General features: G+C 44.5%; 2 protein-coding genes across 5 annotated transcripts in view; both read left to right on the top strand.

Moving 5' to 3' along the window:
- Positions 1-3,144, top strand: part of LOC140191382 (NGFI-A-binding protein 1-like) — a 92,608-nt gene extending 89,464 nt beyond the window's left edge. For all 4 annotated transcript variants that reach the window (XM_072248756.1, XM_072248755.1, XM_072248757.1 and 1 more), the window contains exons 7-8: positions 768-983; positions 2,741-3,144. In XM_072248756.1, the coding sequence (XP_072104857.1) occupies positions 768-983; positions 2,741-2,796 (272 nt within the window). In that variant the 3' untranslated portion in view covers positions 2,797-3,144. The remainder of the gene's footprint in view (positions 1-767; positions 984-2,740) is intronic.
- Positions 3,145-13,319: 10,175 nt separating this feature from the next.
- cnp (2',3'-cyclic nucleotide 3' phosphodiesterase) overlaps positions 13,320-17,464 on the top strand; it is a 29,603-nt gene continuing 25,458 nt past the window's right edge. The window contains exon 1 of the mRNA XM_072248922.1: positions 13,320-13,768. Within this exon, the coding sequence (XP_072105023.1) occupies positions 13,352-13,768 (417 nt within the window). The 5' untranslated portion in view covers positions 13,320-13,351. The remainder of the gene's footprint in view (positions 13,769-17,464) is intronic.

Genomic DNA, 17,464 nt, shown 5'->3' with positions numbered 1-17,464 from the left:
CTCAAACCCACCTCCTCATGCCCCTCCTCCTTACTCCTCCACCTCTTCACTCCCCTTCTCATTCCTCACCCTCCTCCCACACCCCCAACTCCCAACCCCTGCTGCTTCCCTCCCTTCTCCTGTGTTTTACAGCAAAGACACCAAGAATTGGAAAGATAATTCCTCAGCCCAGGTACAGGCCACACCCCAGCGAGCAAGGCCGGCCAAGAAATTGCTTCATAAAAACTCATGTTGGCATGTGGGATCTTAAGTATCTGTTTAGTTAAGTGTTATTTTGATTATGCACTAATGTCCTTGGGCTTGTCATATGAAACCACATCCTCCCTGTAAATAGCGTGCTGGTACGCAGCTTAACTGCAAGCAGTTCCAATCTGCAGTAGGCATGCATTGCACCAGTACATATCCCCACATGTCTCATTAGCAAATACAAAGGTATAAACAGACCTGAGGTAGGTGCAGTCTTCCAGCACTCATCCATACCAAGTGTATCAAGGGTGGAATGGAATATCGCTAGATGAGAAGTTTTGACAAGATTGTTGGCAAGCTCAGCTTTTATTGTCCCTCCCTAGTTGACCTTGGTGAGCCACCTCCTTGAACTGTTGCAGCATGTGAATGTACTCCTGCTGTGCTGTTGGGGAGGGTAGGGTCATCTGGTATCAGTGAGATCCATTTCCCAGTTATGATGGAGAGAAAGCAGGTGCCCTTCACTTTGCAGCCTGACTTTAGAGTAAGTGAGAATGTTTCGTAAAGTTCTCTTTCTCCTACAGATGTGTCCGAGGATATGACTTCAAACTCTAGTCTAGCACCATCTCCCTGCCCCTCGGACATCCCCAGCACCTTCAGGCCCTGCCAGAGCAAAACCAAGCAAATGATCCAGCTGGCGCTGATCGATGAGGGGCTGAGGGTGGCTCAGCAGCATGCCTCGCCAAGTACAGAGGAGGTGGAGAGGGTCAGCCCCAGGATCAAGCAGGAGACCTTCTCCGGTGAGTGAATTTTCTCATGCAGAGTGCACACCCTGTCCTACCTTGATCCAGATCATATGCAGTCATAATCCATACAGTAAGACTTGGGGTAGCCCTCTACATTGTCTACAACTCCGCCAACCTTTGTGTTGTCAGCTGAACGAATCCACCCCTCTACATTTTTATCGCTTTGTTCCCCAGTGATCCAGTTCTCTACCTCCTGCCGTTACCTCCCTCACCTCCCCACTGTCCAGCAGCCATCACTAGACAGAGAATGGGGAATGGACAATGCTGGCTTTTATTGCCCAGCCCTAGTTCTTAATGTCCTAAATAGTTCTGTAGATACTATCAAATCCAAGGGCCAGACCAGGTAAGGAAGCCAACTTTAGTACATAAAGGACTTTTATTAACTAGGTTTTTCTTTATATAATTTTGGGCAGTTTTGTGTTCACTATTACTTATACTAGCTGCTTACTCCAGAATTATATTATTCCATTCAGTCAGATTTACCTGTCAATAGAAGTCTAAGTAACACGCTGGAGGAACTCAGCAGGTCGGGCAGCATCCGTGGAAGCGGACAGTCAACGTTTCCATGGATGCTGCCCGACCTGCTGAGTTCCTCCAGCGTGTTGTGCGTGTTGCTTTGACCCCAGCATCTGCAGATTATTTTGTGTAATAGAAGTCTATGTCAGCTGTCCAGAAATTCAATGCACTTGGCTTGTGAATTAGAGGCAGGAAACATGTTCCCGATGTTGGGTGAGTCCAGAACCAGAGGCCACAGTTTAAGAATAAGGGGTAGACAATTTAGAACGGAGTTGAGGAAAAACTTTTTCACACAGAGGGTTGTGGATCTGTGGAATGCTCTGCCTTAGAAGGCAGTGGAGACCATTTCTTTGGATTCTTTCAAGAAAGAGTTAGATAGAGCTCTTAAAGATAGCGGAGTGAAGGGATATGGGGATAAGGCAGGAAAAGGGTACTGATTGTGGATGATCAGCCATGATCACAGTGAATGGTGGTGCTGGCTTGAAGGGCTGAATGGCCTACTCCCGCACCTATTGTCTATCGTCTATTGTTTACCATAATGTTTCCTTTAATCTGTCATTAATTCACTGATCCTTACAGCTTCCTCTTCACAGTGACCCTTCACAAATTCCTCTTGACCATGTCAGTGGGTTCTGTATTGTTGTCTGGTTACTGAATTATTACAGATGCCACTCAGTCTGCGTTTTATGAACACGAGATTATACAGATGCTGGAAATATTGAGCAACATTCACAAAATGTTGGTGGAACAAAATGCTGGTAGCATCTATGGAAAAGAGTACAGTCGACGTTTCAGGCAGCATTTATTTCCCTCCATGGATGCTGCCTGACCTGCTGAGTTCCTCCAGCATTTTGTGTGTGTTACTCAATCAGCGTTGTCATTTCTTTTGGTTTACATTTTAATAAATGGTATCTGAAGCAATGAAATTGCAAAACAACACAGGAGGTTATTAATAGAATAAACACTGTTTTGAAACTCCAATTGCTTTTTCATGATTGACATAGTATTAATTGGTGAAAAGTTAAACCCAAAAGAAATGGTGTTTTTTAAAATCACCAAACAGAGGAAATGACTTACATTTAGGTTTAAATGAGGCACTGGGTTTTGCAGTATTTACTACGAAAGGTTGACTGCATGAAGGAGTAAGTTGTGGTGGGAATGGAGTGTAACCCCAAAGTAAACTTCCTTTTTGCCTCTATTGTGCTCTAACTGGTCATTTTTCCTTCTCATTGCAGAGGATGAAGATAATTACAAAGAGGAATCTGACATCACATCAAACCGCATCTCATGAACCTTTCAACAGTAACTAGTCATTTTTAAAAACATAATGACTTAGGTTTCTTTTTTAAATTCATTCAGGTACAAAAGTATTTATTCTTTTTTTTTCTAAATAAAAAGAGTCATTTTTTTTTTAACTTGCATAACTTTGAGGAGCTTGGAGTATTTCAAAGCTATTTCTGTACTGACGTTTGCTAAACCAGCATCCAAACAGTTAGTGACATTTTGTTCTATTTTTACACAAAACTTCAGGAATTAATGTTTTGCGCTTTTTGTTTTTTTTCTCTCTGTACCTGTATGTCATACTGTGATTGTCCGGTTTCAAACAGCAATAACACAATAAATATTTACTGCTTTGTGACACTTGGTGCTTAATGGTGGATCAAGTGTTCTGTTTCCCACAGCCCTTCTCCTGACTTGACTCATTAAGTCTGTGTTTGCCTTTGGAGGCTGTGGTTGATGATACAATTTCAGTGCTGTATGGGACAGTGTTGACGAAGTCAGCCTGGCTCTTCTCAACACAACATCTATGCACAGGCTGAAATAGAAATTGCTGGAAAAGCCTAGCAGGTCTGCAGAAAGAGGAACTGACAATGTTTCAGGTCTGTGACTCTTTACTGGAAAGGCTTTTGGGGATCAGTAGGATGGGGATCTCTGGACTGGTAAAAGACCTGAATAGGAGTGAACTCTGATCTCTTTCTGTGGAACGTGAACTGAAGGATGAGTGGATGCCAGTGCGGGTTGCTCATGATCCTTTTAAGAGCAACAACACATTCTTAGGTTAACCTTATGTATTCAGAAGGCAATATGGTGGTGCTGGAAGTTGGAGAATCCATGGCCATAGTGGATTGTTGACTTGATGCATTGCTCCTGCAGCACTCTTGTGCAAGACAGTGATGGCCATTACACTGGGGATAGAACATCAATTCCTTTCTTATTGGGATGGCACTCCCTCTGCTGGCCAGTCTCTACGTGAGATCCTGGACCGTGTACAGTATGTTGGCTAAATAATTCAAAGTTTAAAGTAAATTTATTATCGAAGTATGTTTACACCACCATATACAACCCTGAGATTCATTTTCTTGCAGGCATTTACAGTAGAGCAAAGAAATACGATAGAATCAATGAAAAACTACACACAGACTGACAAACAACCAATGTGCATGAGAAGACAATCTATGCAAATATCAGAAAAAAAGTAAATAAATAATATGGAAAACATGAATTGCAGAGTCCTTGAAAGTGAATCCATAAGTTGTAGAATCAGTTCAATGTTGAGGTGAGTGAAGTTATACACACTAGTTCAGGAGCTTGGTGGTTGAAGGGTAATAACTATTCCTGAACTTGGTGGTGTGGGACCTAAGGCTCCTGGACCTCCTTCCCAATGGCAGCAGTAAGAAGAGAGCATGGCCTGGCTGCTGGGGGTCCTTGATGATGGTATAGGGATTTCAGCTTTATCCATTTGGACAATGGTAGGAATAGGGTTTGCTTACACAGGGATTAACAATATTCATGCAAGGGACATAGGAAGAGAAAGATCCTGTTTAAAGGACAGTCTTCAGAGAGTTTTAACACCATTATTACATAGAACATAGAACAGTACAGCATAACACAGGCTCTTTTGGCCCATGATGTGCTGACATTTTAAACTAGCCCAATATCAATCAAACCCTTCTGTCCCACATAGCCCTCCATTTTTCTATGATCCATGTGCCTATCTAAGAGTCTCTTAAATATCCCTCTACCACCTCCCCTAGCAGGGTATTCCACACACTGTCTGTATAAAGAACTTAACCTCTGACAACCCTCCAGTCTCTAAAATTATATCTCATATTAGCCATTGGTACCGTGGGGGTGGAAAGTGCAGCCTGTCCACTCCAACAAGACCATAAGACATGGGGGCAGAATTTAGCAACTCAGCCCATCGAGTCTGCTGTAGCATTTGATCCTGGCTGATGTACAGTATTATCCATCACAACCCCATTTTCCTGTGCCTTCTCCCCGTAACCTTTCAACCTCTGCTTAAAATATGCTCAATGACTTGGCCTCCACAGCCATCCATGACAACGAATTCCACAGATTTACCACCCTCTGACTGAAGAAATTCCTCCTCATCTCTGTTCTCGATGGACATCCCAATATTCTGAGGCTGTGCCCACTGGTCCTAGACTCTCCCACTATAGGAAACATCCCGTCCACATCCACTCTATCGAGGTTTTTCAATATTTGATAGGTTACAATAAGATCACCCTTCATCCTTCTAAACTCCAGTGAGTACAGGCCCAGAGCCATCAAACACTCCACATGTGTTAACCCTTTCATTCCCGGAATCATTGTCCTCTGGCCCCTCTTCAATGCCTCTTATCATCTTACATGCCTTTATCAAGTCATCTCTCATCCTCCTTTGCTCCAAAGAGAAATGCCCTTGCTCGCTCATCCTATCCTCATAAGACACATTCTCTAATCCAGGCAGCATCCTGGTAAATCTCCTCTGCACAATCTCTAAAGCTTCCTATAATGAGGTGACCAGAATTGAGCATAGTACTCCAAGTAAATATTGTTGAGCTATTATCAATGAGCTTCTCCAAGATTATGACTGAGAGCAGAGTTTTTTTTGTTCTCAGACCACGGCAATTGGTATGTATATTCCCACAGTCAGCTCATCGTAGACTGAAGACAAAATTGCAAACCTACCTGGAAACACCAACATATCCAATGGGATTTTCTCAAAAACGAATCAGGGATGAAGTTTCTTTTTTAGATAAGGCTGTTAGGTTCTTGAGACTGTGAAATAAAATAGAGGGTTGAGAGTTCAGGAAATATTAATTTCAAAAGGAAATTCTTAAGAGTGGGTGACCAGCAACCCTTTTCAATTCCGCTGCTCTCTGTAAGGAGTTTGCATTTTCTCCATGTGACCACATGTGTTTCCTCCGGGTGCTCCAGTTTCCAAAGACATACAGGTTAGTAGGTTAACTAGTGGGTGTAATTGGGTGGTGTGGTCTCATTGGGCTGGAAGGGCCTGTTACAGAAACAGTTCAACTTGTTCACACTTGTATTTATGCTCTGCACAAGATTCCTCCCACATTAGCATTCCCATCAGTCCCCCTTCTTGGGCTTTTCTCAGTTCTCTTTGCATTTTTGCTGCTTCCCTCAGCACGCTTACTGGGGCAGGTGGACAGCCCAGTGGCACAGAAAGTAGAGCTGCTGCATCGCAGTTCCAGTGACCCAGGTTCAATCCTGACCTCTGGTGCTGTCTATGTGGAGTTTGCACACTTCCCTCTCGTGAGAGGCTGCAATTCCTCTGGATGCTCCATTTTCTTCACACATCCCAAGGATGTGCAGGTTGGTGGGTTATTTGCCCTTAGTGTGTAGGTGAGTGGTAGAATGTCAGGGTGAACTAATGAGAATGTGGTGAAAATAAAATAGTGCAGGTTTACTGTAAATAGGATAGCACAGACCAGCTGGGCCAAAGGGCCTGTGTGTGCTTTATTTCTCTATCATTCCGAACTCTTCGTGTATCTACCTCTTGTATCTCCACCACTGAAATTTCTTTGATTTCAGTCGAAATAACTTTCAGAAGTGGAGTGGAAAATGTACATGGTGTCACATCTTGCCTTCAGAGAGTACAAAGCGGCTGAATTTTTGTGTAGGCTCCATGGACAAGCAGCTAATGTTTTGAAACTGTCGTTGTGCTGTGTGAATGTTGGGGGGGGGAGATGGGAGGGGGTGAAAGAGGACCAGAGTTTGGTAAGGCCAAGCTATGAGTGACAGAGTGAAAGCGGAAACTTAGATTGTGTTGGAATAATTAGTGAGGGAGAGGCCCTGGCAGATGGAGATGGAATTAGGGGAACTCTGACACATAACGAAGGGTTAGAAAGGAAGTTGAAGTTTCCACGTGATCAGGCTCACTGTGAATGATGCCAGGGCTGCAATGGCACAGTAGTACATGGACAACAGCCAAAGTTCTGGACTATTGATAAAGAGACACAAGTTTGAAGCTCAACTTTAAATTTAGCTAATTTAATAAATTGTTTTGTTAACCAGTTATGTTTTTATGATTATTCAACATCATAAAAACATAACTGGCTCTGTAAGTCCTTCAGCAAAGAAGATTTTGGTGTTTTTCCTTCCCCCTGTGATCTTAATTTTGTGACGCTAGAGTTATGGGTGATTCTCACAAGGCTTGGATTGAACAATGTAATAAACAGAAGAGATTCTGCAGATGCTGGAAATCCAGATTAACACACACACACAGAATGCTGGAGAAACTCGGCAAGTCAGGCAGCGTCTATGGAGGGGAGTAGACAGTCAACTTTTCATCAGGACTGGAGAGGAAGGGGGCAGAAGCCAGAATAAGAAGATGGAGGAGGAGAAGGATTACAGGCTGGGAGGGGATAGGTGAAGAAGAAGAAATCTAATAGGAGAGGACAGTGGACCATGGAAGAAAGGGAAGGAAGAGGGGAACCAAAGGGAGGTGATGGGCAGGTCAGGAGAAGAGAAGGGGTGAGAGGGGAGTCAGAATGGAGAATGGAAAAAAAGGAGGAAGGGGGGAGAAATACCGGAAGTTAGGGAAATTGATGTTGCTCCTCCAAACAGAGTTTGGCTTCATTGTGGCAGTAGAGGAGGCCATGGACAGACACATTGGAATGGAAATGGGAAATTCTGCCTTTTGCAGTGGGCAGAGCAAAGGTACTCAACAAAGCTGTCCCCCAATCCACATTTGGTCTTGCTGATGTAGAAGAGGCTTTATTCAAAGCACCAGATTGAATAAGTTGCTTTTTAGCCCTTTTGAACTCGGTGATTTTAGTTATTTAGTGATACAGCACAGAGTGGGCCCTTCCGGCCCTTTGAGCCACACTGTCTCAGCATCCCCTGACAAACCCGGTTTACTCTAAGCTAATCACGGGACACTTCACAATGGTCAATTAACCTGCCCAGTATGCCATTGGACTGAGGGAGGAAAGCAGAAGACCTGAAGAGAACCCACGCATTCCATGGGGAGGACGTACAGAGACTCTTTACAGAACAGCGCCAGAATTGAACTCCGAACTCCGCTAATGACCCAAGCTGTAAAAGCGTTGCACTAACCGCTACACTACTGTGGTGCTTCTCATTGCATGCCCCCCTTTGCGGCAAATAACTTGTGTCTATTTGTGATATAAAAAATATACAAAATTATGAGGGGTATCATCATCATCATCAGGTGCCATGGCCCACACAGTCCTGTTTTGGGTCAAGTGGATCAATTCATTGGTATTCATTTCCAGTTCTCTGGCTGCTGTCTCCATCATCATTTGTCTTTGTCTTCCTCTTGCTTTCTTCCTTTCAGTCTTTCCCATAATTACCGTTCATTCTAACTCCTCTTTCCTAATCACATGTCCAATGAAGTTACGTTGCCTTTTCATGATCTCATACATTATTTCTCTTTTTGTGCTTGCTCTGTTCATGACATGAGGGGTATAGATAGGGTAAATGCAAGCAGGCTTTTTCCACTGAGGTTGGGTGGGTGTGACTACAACTAGAGGTCATGGGTTAAGGGTAAAAGGTGAAAATTTAAGGGAAAACATGAGAGGAAACTTCTTCACTCAGAGGGTTGTGAGAGTGTGGAACGAGCTGCCAGTGCAAATGGTGCATGTGAGCTCAATTTCAATGTTTAAGAGAAGTTTGGATAGGTACATGGATGGTAGGGGTATGGAGGGCTATGGTCCCGGTGCAGGTCGATGGGAGTAGGCAGTTTAAATGATTCGGCACAGTCTAGATGGACCGAAGGGCCTGTTTTTGTGCTGTACTTTCCTATGACTCTATACCCATATATTACACAGCCCAGGCTGCATTTGATACCTGTGCTACTGATTAGCACCCCACCCACTTGGTCTTTCTATGTGGGTAGTGGGTGTGAAGATGGTAACTGGCCGATTTCCACTCAGATGTGTCTGGAGAGAGTGACTCTGGAGGTGTTTTTATCTCTTCTGTCAGACACTGGATGAAATTGCCCCAAGCCTCCGTATTCCAAAGGCCCCACAACATACCTTTCATCAGACCCAAAAAGGGCTAAGCAAGAGTCTTGAATGACTACCGTCCAGTGGCGCTGACTTCACACATCATGAAGACCCTAGAGAGGATGGTCCTGGATCACCTCCGACCCTTGGTCAGGTCAGCCCTCCATCTGCAGTTTGCCCACCCGGAGCACATTAGAGTCGATGATGCTGTCATCTACCTGCTGAACAGAGCCTACTCCCATTTGGATAAGCAGAGCAGCACTGTGACAATCATGTTTTTTGATTTCTCAAGTGCCTTCAATACCATACAGCCCTCACTGCTGGGGAAAAGCTCCGTTCAATGCAGGTTGGCACTTCCATTGTATCCTGGGTAATGGACTACCTGACTGGCAGACCACAGTTTGTGCAGCTTCAGAGCTGTGTGTCAGACATGGCTATAAGCAGCACTGGGGCCCCACAGGGGACTGTATTGGCTCCCTTCCTGTTTACCCTGTGTACCTCAGACTTTAGATACAACACTGAGTCATGTCACCTGCAGAAATTCTGTGATGAATCAGCAGTAGTTGGGTGTATAAAGGGAGGATGGAGGATGAATACAGAGCCAGGTGGAGGACTTTGTCAAATGGTGCAAGCTGAATCATCAACAGCTCAACATCAGTAAGACAAAGGAGATGGTGATGGACTTTAGGAGGACTAAGCCTGCACTGCTCCCTATTACTATTGATGGTGAGGATGTGGATGTGGTGAGGACCTACAAGTACCTGGGGATGCACCTGGACAACAGACTTGAGTGGAGCACCAACACAGAGGCTGTGTACAAGATGGGCCTGAGTTGCCTCTACTTCCTGAGGAGACTGAGGTCCTTTGGAGTATGCAGACCTCTCCTTCACATGTTCTGCCAGTCTGTTGTCTCCAGTACAATCTTCTGTGTGGTGGTGTGCTGGGGCAATGGCATCAACACGGGTGATGCCAACAGGCTCAATAAACTGATTAGAAATGCTGGCTCTGTTATAGGAGTCAAACTGGACACACTGGAGGCTGTGGTAGAACAAAGGACCCTGTGGAAAATCTTGCCAATTCTGGACAATGTTTCTCACCCTCTGCATGCCACCCTGGCTGAACAGAGGAGCATCTTTGGTACTAGACTAAGACAACTGTGCTGCTCCAAAGAGCGCGATATGAGGGCATTCTTACCCTCGGCCATTAGGCTCCATAATGAATCAACCTATAGCCAGGGAAGTGATGACTCCCTCCTGTTAAGAGTGTTTGGGTAACTTTTGTAATTCTTTATAATTCTCTTCTAATATTTGTATAACTGTGCACTTGTGATGCTACTGTGGCTTTGTAATTTCCTTTTGGATCAATAAAGTATCTATCTATGTAGCCCATAGTCATGCCCCTGTTTTAATCTTGTTTACATTTTTTAATGTCTGTGAATGGTCTGATTTTGTTAATCTTGTAATTATTTCACACAGAATGTTGTTTTGAGAGGAACTCTTGAGATTAGCAAACGTAACATTAAACTTGTTTGGCAGGTTTACCTAATGTTGGTTCCAGTGTGGTTCAGTATCTGTCAGTTATTCTGTCTTGCTGCCCATGATCTCAGCAGATGGTTGGACACTTACTGTGACATGAGTGTGACTCAGAATCTCAGTTTTGGAAGTTTTCATTAACCCTTGGTCCAGACAAACTCACCCTTCATAGCATTTATTCCAATGATGAAATGGTAAGCTTTGGACTCAAATCCTCTTGTGGATGCTCAGAAATCTGTCTCTTAAGCACCAGATCACATACATGTTCTGAGCACACTTTCATGAGAAGATCTAGAACCAGGATCCACTGTTTAAAAATAGGGGGTTCACTCTTTAACATAGAGATGAAGTATTCAGAAAGAGTTCACAGGGAGTCTGGTGTTTACTTTCCAAACAAACTTTCTCTTTATTACAAGGTGACATCAGCAGCAGAGAAACTTGACCAAGAATGAATGCTCCCCAATTCAAAGTTTTCATTATTCTTGTATTATTTTTATCTACTTTTCCTCACTATCTCCACCGTGCAAGCGCTGTGTATATATAGAGTAAGGTAAGCCATTTCCATTGTCGAGCTTCAGCACCTATATTCTACGTGAGCTGTATGCAGTTCTGTTTTTACCTTGTATGTTCAATGGTAAGCTTCTGTTCTGGAGTTTTATGAAGGTGTTGTTAGGTTAGTATCTAGGCATGAGTTCGCTTTAGTCTACAGTTTGTGGCTCGGGCCAGTTCAACCTGTTACAGAGTTTCGTTGCCTGGGACCAACCCTTTGCCTCACTTCTACTTACTAATGCTCCTCCCATCTCTCTGCTGTGCTGCAGAAACAAGAATTCACTATTCCCAACTGTTAAGTTTATTGTCCCCTAGTGGACAACCAATGATACAATGACTGAAATGTGAATCCACACAGATCCATGGCCTACCATGGTGTTTACGTTAGTCATTATCAAATTGGAATGAGGCTATTTGGCCCAACAAGTCTGTGTCAACTAGCAGAGCACCCCGTCAGTTCAATTCCCCTGCTTAATACAGTATACTGCAGCATATTTTCTCACACACACCCATCAACACCTCCTGCTGACCTGCACCACACACCTGCCTAGCGGCACTTAAACTAACAATTAACATGTCCTTGAGATGTAGGAGGAAAAGTAGAGCTCCTGGAGGAATCCCACGTAGTCATAGGGAGAATGTGCAAATTCCACAAAGAGTGCACTGAAAACTGCGGATAGCCTCTGTGCAACCCTGCAGTTCACCTATTTCACTTCTAGTCAAAGAAAGACAATGCCTTTGGTTGACCAATATCTATCCTGGATCTGAAGGTTTAGTTGAGGTACCTACAGTTTTAAGCCATCAAGTTTATCTACAGCAATTAATTTTATTTAATCCTAGAAAGGTTCTAACACTACATTGTATTTATCTATTCATACGGATTGAGCTACCTAATTGCTTGTATTGGTCCCTGGACCTGGAGAAGGTCCCAGGGAGATTCACAAGGATCGTCCCAGGAATAGAAGAGTTAATGTCTGGGCTGGTACTTGATGGAGTTCAGAAGAATTGGTGGGGGAGGGGGTATCTCATTGAAACTTACCGAATACTGAAAGACCATGATAGATTGGACGTGGGGAGGATGTTTCCATTAGTGGGAGAGCCTAGGATGAGAGGGCACAGCCTCAGAGTAAACAGATGTCCCTTTAGAAGTGAGAGAGCGAGAACGTATTTCAGTCAGGGTGTGGTGAATCTGTGGAATTTGCTGCCACTAGAGCGTTGATGGCCAAGTCATTGGGCAGTGATTGATAGGATCTTGCTTGATAAATCAGTTAAGGTTTCTTCGGAGAAGGCAGGAAAATGGGGTTGAGAAAGGAGGGAAATAAATCAGCCATGATTGAATGATTGTGCAGACTCAATGGGTTGAATGACCTATTTCTGCTCCTGTGTCTTATAAATCAATAAGTCCTCCCTGTATTGACCTCCACCTAGCAGATCAGACTACTTTATCCCTGAGCTATCTATTTCCTTGGGAGTACCCAGTTTGGCCCTGCACCTTGCCTGACTGGTTGATTGGATTGTCCAGTCCTCAGAGATTGATTGGTTAACCGTTGACAGGTGCCAAAGCATCACAGGTACTGCTTCAAAGTTGTTGGTGAACGCAGCAGGCCAGGCAGTATCTCTAGGAAGAGGTACAGTCGATGTTTCAGGCTGAGACCCTTTGTCAGAGATGCTGCCTGGCCTGCTGCATTCACCAGCAATTTTGATGTGTGTTGCTTGAATTTCCAGCATCTGCAGAATTCCTGTTGTTTGCTTTTTAAAACAGGTACCGCTTTGCACGTTTGTTTTCAAACATCTTATCCCTCAGCTTCAACTGCACATGGCAGGTGGCCACAGGAAAATAAACATTGTTTCCTCTTTGTGTACCACAGCTCTCCAAGCAATCAATCCCGTGACACATCAATGCCACTGTAACTATTTCCTTACCAGTCCCTTACCCTCTGTCCTGTGAACTTATGGGTCTCAGTATGCTTGCTTCTGATTTCCTTTCAATTCAGCTTTACATTATGAAACTGAAGTCTACTCACTGGGCATGGGGGCCTTAAGAAAAGTAACGCGTTACTTGGGATCAGACTGGTCCAACAAGATACCCGACAAGTTGCTTGGATTCTCAGTGAAATGTCAAAGCAAACGACGATTCAAGCTAGTGGTGTTGCACATAGAATAAATGGCGGGGGGGGGGGAATGGGATTCAATTCTTGGGGATATTCTTCAAATTGGGAAAAGCATTGCGGGGCAGACTGGGTGATTAACGTTTCATCGATTTGTTTTTCAAATTGTGTTGGCGGCAATGTCCAGGATACACACATGAAGGGGTGTTAGAATTGTCCAGCCACTTCACAAAATAGCTCAGCCTTTCCTGGCGCATTGTCGGGGATGCAATCACCCACTGCGGGTTTGACCAGATTACAGCTCTCTGGAGCGGTAGATCTCCCTTCACCACCACGCGTCCCCGAAAGGAAGAGGTGGGCGTTACACGTTAGGTGTTGCGATGAGCCGGGACGCGCGCATTATTCCGGGAAAAGGGTGTGCGCTTTTTTCTGGGTTTGAAAACAAACCCTGTGGAGTGGCGTGCACGTTCTGCAACTTGTCCGGATCGGGGGTGCACCCCAAGAGGATGACCATTATCTGGGCTGGAGAGCGCGCCCTCAGCACGTGCAAGCTTCTTGGGAGCGAGGCCGCATCAGTGGTCCTCCGAGGGGCGTCGGCGGGGGGCAGGGGCTGCGGCGGGAGCGCGCGCGCTCTTATCTCCGATTGGCGGGGCCGCAAGCCTCCCCCCCTTCTGGACCAGCGGCCCGGTTCGGGGCCGCGCACGCTCGGATTGCGAGGGGCGTCGGGGCCGCGCGGGCTGGTTTCGATTTCGTTGTGGCGAAGCGGACGGCAGATGCAACGTGGGATCTGCAGCGCGGTGAGTGCGGAGCTGGGCGAGCGGGCCCGTTAGCTTCATCGAGAGCCCCGCTCCGTGTGGCGCGTTGTGTTCTGTCAGCATTGCCACAGCTCCGTCGTTTTGTTGCTCAGTTTTTACTATTGTTTGACGTACGATTGTTTTGTTTACATTTGTTAATGCCCGTTAAAGTATTTCCATCAAATCCGTAGCTCTCGGTTCTTTCTCCAATCATTCTCCAAGGCATTCGGGAAGTAGACTTGTGTTTACATTAACAAGTGTTTAGCCCAGCCGTTGGCTGTCAACAGAAATCTACGTCCTATGTCTTTATTCCAACTAAATGGATTCAGCAGACCAAAGCTCAGTTCTGATGCAAGGTCTCGACTTTGACTTAGAATCATGTTTATTGTCACTAAGACATGTTGTGGAAAAAAAAAGTTGTTTTGCGGTCGCAGAATAGTGCAATGCAATGCATTTAGCACTGTGCAAAAGTCTTAGGTGTGTGTGTGTGTGTGTGTGTATATATTTATAAAATATAGAGCTAGGACGCCTTGGACATTTGCACAGTACTGTCGTAATTTTATGCATTGCACTGTACTGCTGCCACAAAAAAAACAAATTTCATGACATATGTGAGTGATGATAAACCTGATTCTGATATGGGTCTCTATTGCGAACTGAGAGTGGGAAGGGGGCAGGGAGAGGGGAATTATGGTTGGGAAAAGGGGAAGGGAGAGGGGAGGGGAGCGGGAAGCACCAAAGAGACATTCTGTAATAATTAGTAACCAATTGTTTGGAACCAAATGTCCTTGCCTGGTGTCTCAGGGCTGGATGTGTCTGCACTCGTGCTAATCCCCGCCCCTGGCACTCGTTCTCTGCCACCTGTCTCACACCTTTCTCACGGTGCTGCACCCTCACCATTCCCAACATCTTTTGTGCTCCGCCAGATTTACAAACTCAATCTCCACCCCGCGCTGACAAATACAATACACTGCTTAGTAATACACTGTCTTAGGCTGTCCCCCTCCTCGCCTCTTCCCACCCCCTCTCTATGTATATGTATATTCTTGAGGAAATAATAGGCGCGATAGATAAAGAAACTTAGTGGATATTGTTTACTTGGGTTTTCAGAAGGCTTTTGACATGGTACTGCACATGAGGCTGTTAAACAAGCCAGAAGCACATGGTATTACTGGAAAGGTATTAGCCTAGGTAAAAGATTGGCTGACTGGCAGGAGGCAGAGTGGGAATAACTGTTTGGCTGCCGGTGGTGAAAGGCCTAGATAGAGTGGATGTGGAGAGGATGTTTCCTATAATGGGGGAGTCGAAGAGCAGAGGGCACAGCCTCAGAATTGTGGGATGTCCATTTAGAACAGAGATGAGGAGGAATTTCTTTAGCCAGAGGGTGGTGAATCTGTGGAATTCATTGCCACAGACAGCTGAGGAGGCCAAGTCACTGGGCATATTTAAAAGGAGATTGATAGGTTCTTGAGTACTCCGGATGTCAAAAGTTATGGGGAGAAGGCGGGAAAATGGGGTTGAGAAGGATAATAACTTGGCCATGATGGAATGGCGGAGCAAACTTGATGGTTCAAGTAGCCCAATTCTGCTTCTGTGGCTTAAGTAAGTTACTAAAATAAATAGCTCAAAAGACATAATGAGGTAGTGTTCATGGACCATTCCAAAATCTCATGGCAGAGGGGAAGCAGCTGTTCCTAAAACATTGCAAGTGTGTCTTCAGGCTCCTGTACCTTGTAGTAATGCAAAAGGGACATGTCTAAGATGGTGAGGGTCTTTAATGATGGACCTGTCGCCTGACCCTCTGCTATCTTTATTCTGATTCCCACCTACTGACTGCCCCCCTGTCAGTGGCAACTATCTGACACTAGGTTGGACTGTGTACAGTTTTTGTGTTACTCCTGATCAACACGAGCGTCAGGCAGTGTGTTTACACCACTATGTGAGACTCCACTTTGACTTGTATTTGTCAAAGCAGAAAATTCTTTGACACTGATCAAATCAGGCAGCATATGGGGAGAGAGAAATGGGGCTAACGTCTCAGGTCTGCAATTCTCATTCCACAGATGCTGCCTGACCTGCAAAGTATTGCCAAAGTGTTCTGTTTTTATTTCAGATTTCCAGCATTTGCAATTTTATCATTTTTAAAAATAGTTACTTTTGTTATGTTGCAAAATTCCACACCCCTACACTCCCTTGCCTGCTGTGGATACTGTTGTGGCTCATTACCTTTCGAGTTAACCATTATAAAACATTTTGACATTCCTCATTCTACCTACTGTAAACTTGGAATAATTGAAAACTTGTCCTGAGTTCTCTGTTGAGTCAGCAACTGTTTAGCTCCGTTCTCTATATTTCCCAGCCCGTGCTGTCTCCTGATATGTACTTCTTTTGTTTTGAAATTCTGCCCCTGGTTTTCAAGGTCCTTTCCCACTGCCATGGAAATTTCCCTCCCTGTCTCTGTAATCTCCTCCAGCCTAAACCCTTTTCCCAGTATCTACACACTCCTGAATTTAGCCTTTTGACCAGCTCTGATGTTAGGCATGTCATTGTTGGCAGTGGTGCTACCAAAAACAGAAAATATTGAAACACTTGATGGAGCAGACAGTGTCTGTTAAAAAAGCAGATTCAAAATGCTAGAGAAACTCAGCAGGTCAGGCAGCACCGATAGAGAGGAATAAGCAGTCCACGATTTGGGCTGATACCCTTTATCAGGACTGGAAAGGAAGGGGGAAGAAGCCAGAACAAGGAGGAAGCAGCTTGTACTCCTCCCAGTCCTGAAGATGGCTCTCGGCCTGAAACATCGACTGTTCATTCCATTCCATAAATGCTGCCGGACCTGCTGAGTTCCTCCAGCATTTAGTGAGTGTTGCTCTGGATTTCCAGCATCTGCAGAATCTCTTGTGTCAAAGAAACAGACTTAACCTTTTGCTGTGTTTCTTTTCCCACAAATGCTGAGTGTTTCCAGCACTTGTTTTTATTTCAGATTTCTGGAATCTGCAGATTTTCCTTTATTTTCATCACCAGTTGTGCCTTCAACAGCCCAGCTTTGTGAGCATTATGTCCCTTTCCCTTTTTTAAGGTACTGTTTAATATCTACAATTATATAAAGTACTGTTTAAAGCATGCCTGGAGAATTGAGGAATTCAACAGATAGATTTGAAGGGACAACAGTGAATGCAAAGTACAAATAACTTGAACTTGGATTGTATTCCTTGGGGTTTAGGAGGTTGAGGGATGTTATGATGTGGAGATATTGAAGGGATTGCAAGAGAGACTTGTTCTGCTGGTTGGAAGATTCAGCATGAAGTGATATGAGTCTAAAAGTTAGGGTCTTGCCTTAAAGGAATGAAGTTAAAAGATCATTTTCCATTTTAAAAAATGGTGGACATTTGGAACTAGTTCACTGAAAATGGCAGTTGAAGCTAGCTTAGTGATTACATTGATGCCCTTTATAAACCAAAGCCACTGAAGGATATGGAGATGAATTGGGAACATGAGATGAGCTCTCAAGTCAGCCATGATCTCATTGTGTGGTAAACAGGTTTGAAGGGTTAAACTTCTTCCTTCTGTTCCACCATTCTTTGACAATAATTACTGCTCTGATATCTTTTGTGGCTTGATGTCATAAGACATAGGAACAGAATCAGGCCTTTTGGCCCCGCGAACTGGAGAATTGCACCCAATTCAGGAAAGCAGCTC

Source organism: Mobula birostris, chromosome X (assembly GCF_030028105.1).
Source record: "Mobula birostris isolate sMobBir1 chromosome X, sMobBir1.hap1, whole genome shotgun sequence".
NCBI classification, from domain to species: Eukaryota; Metazoa; Chordata; class Chondrichthyes; order Myliobatiformes; family Myliobatidae; genus Mobula; species Mobula birostris.
Note: the sequence above shows the minus strand (reverse complement) of the source record. Positions and strands in the feature narration are given on the sequence as shown.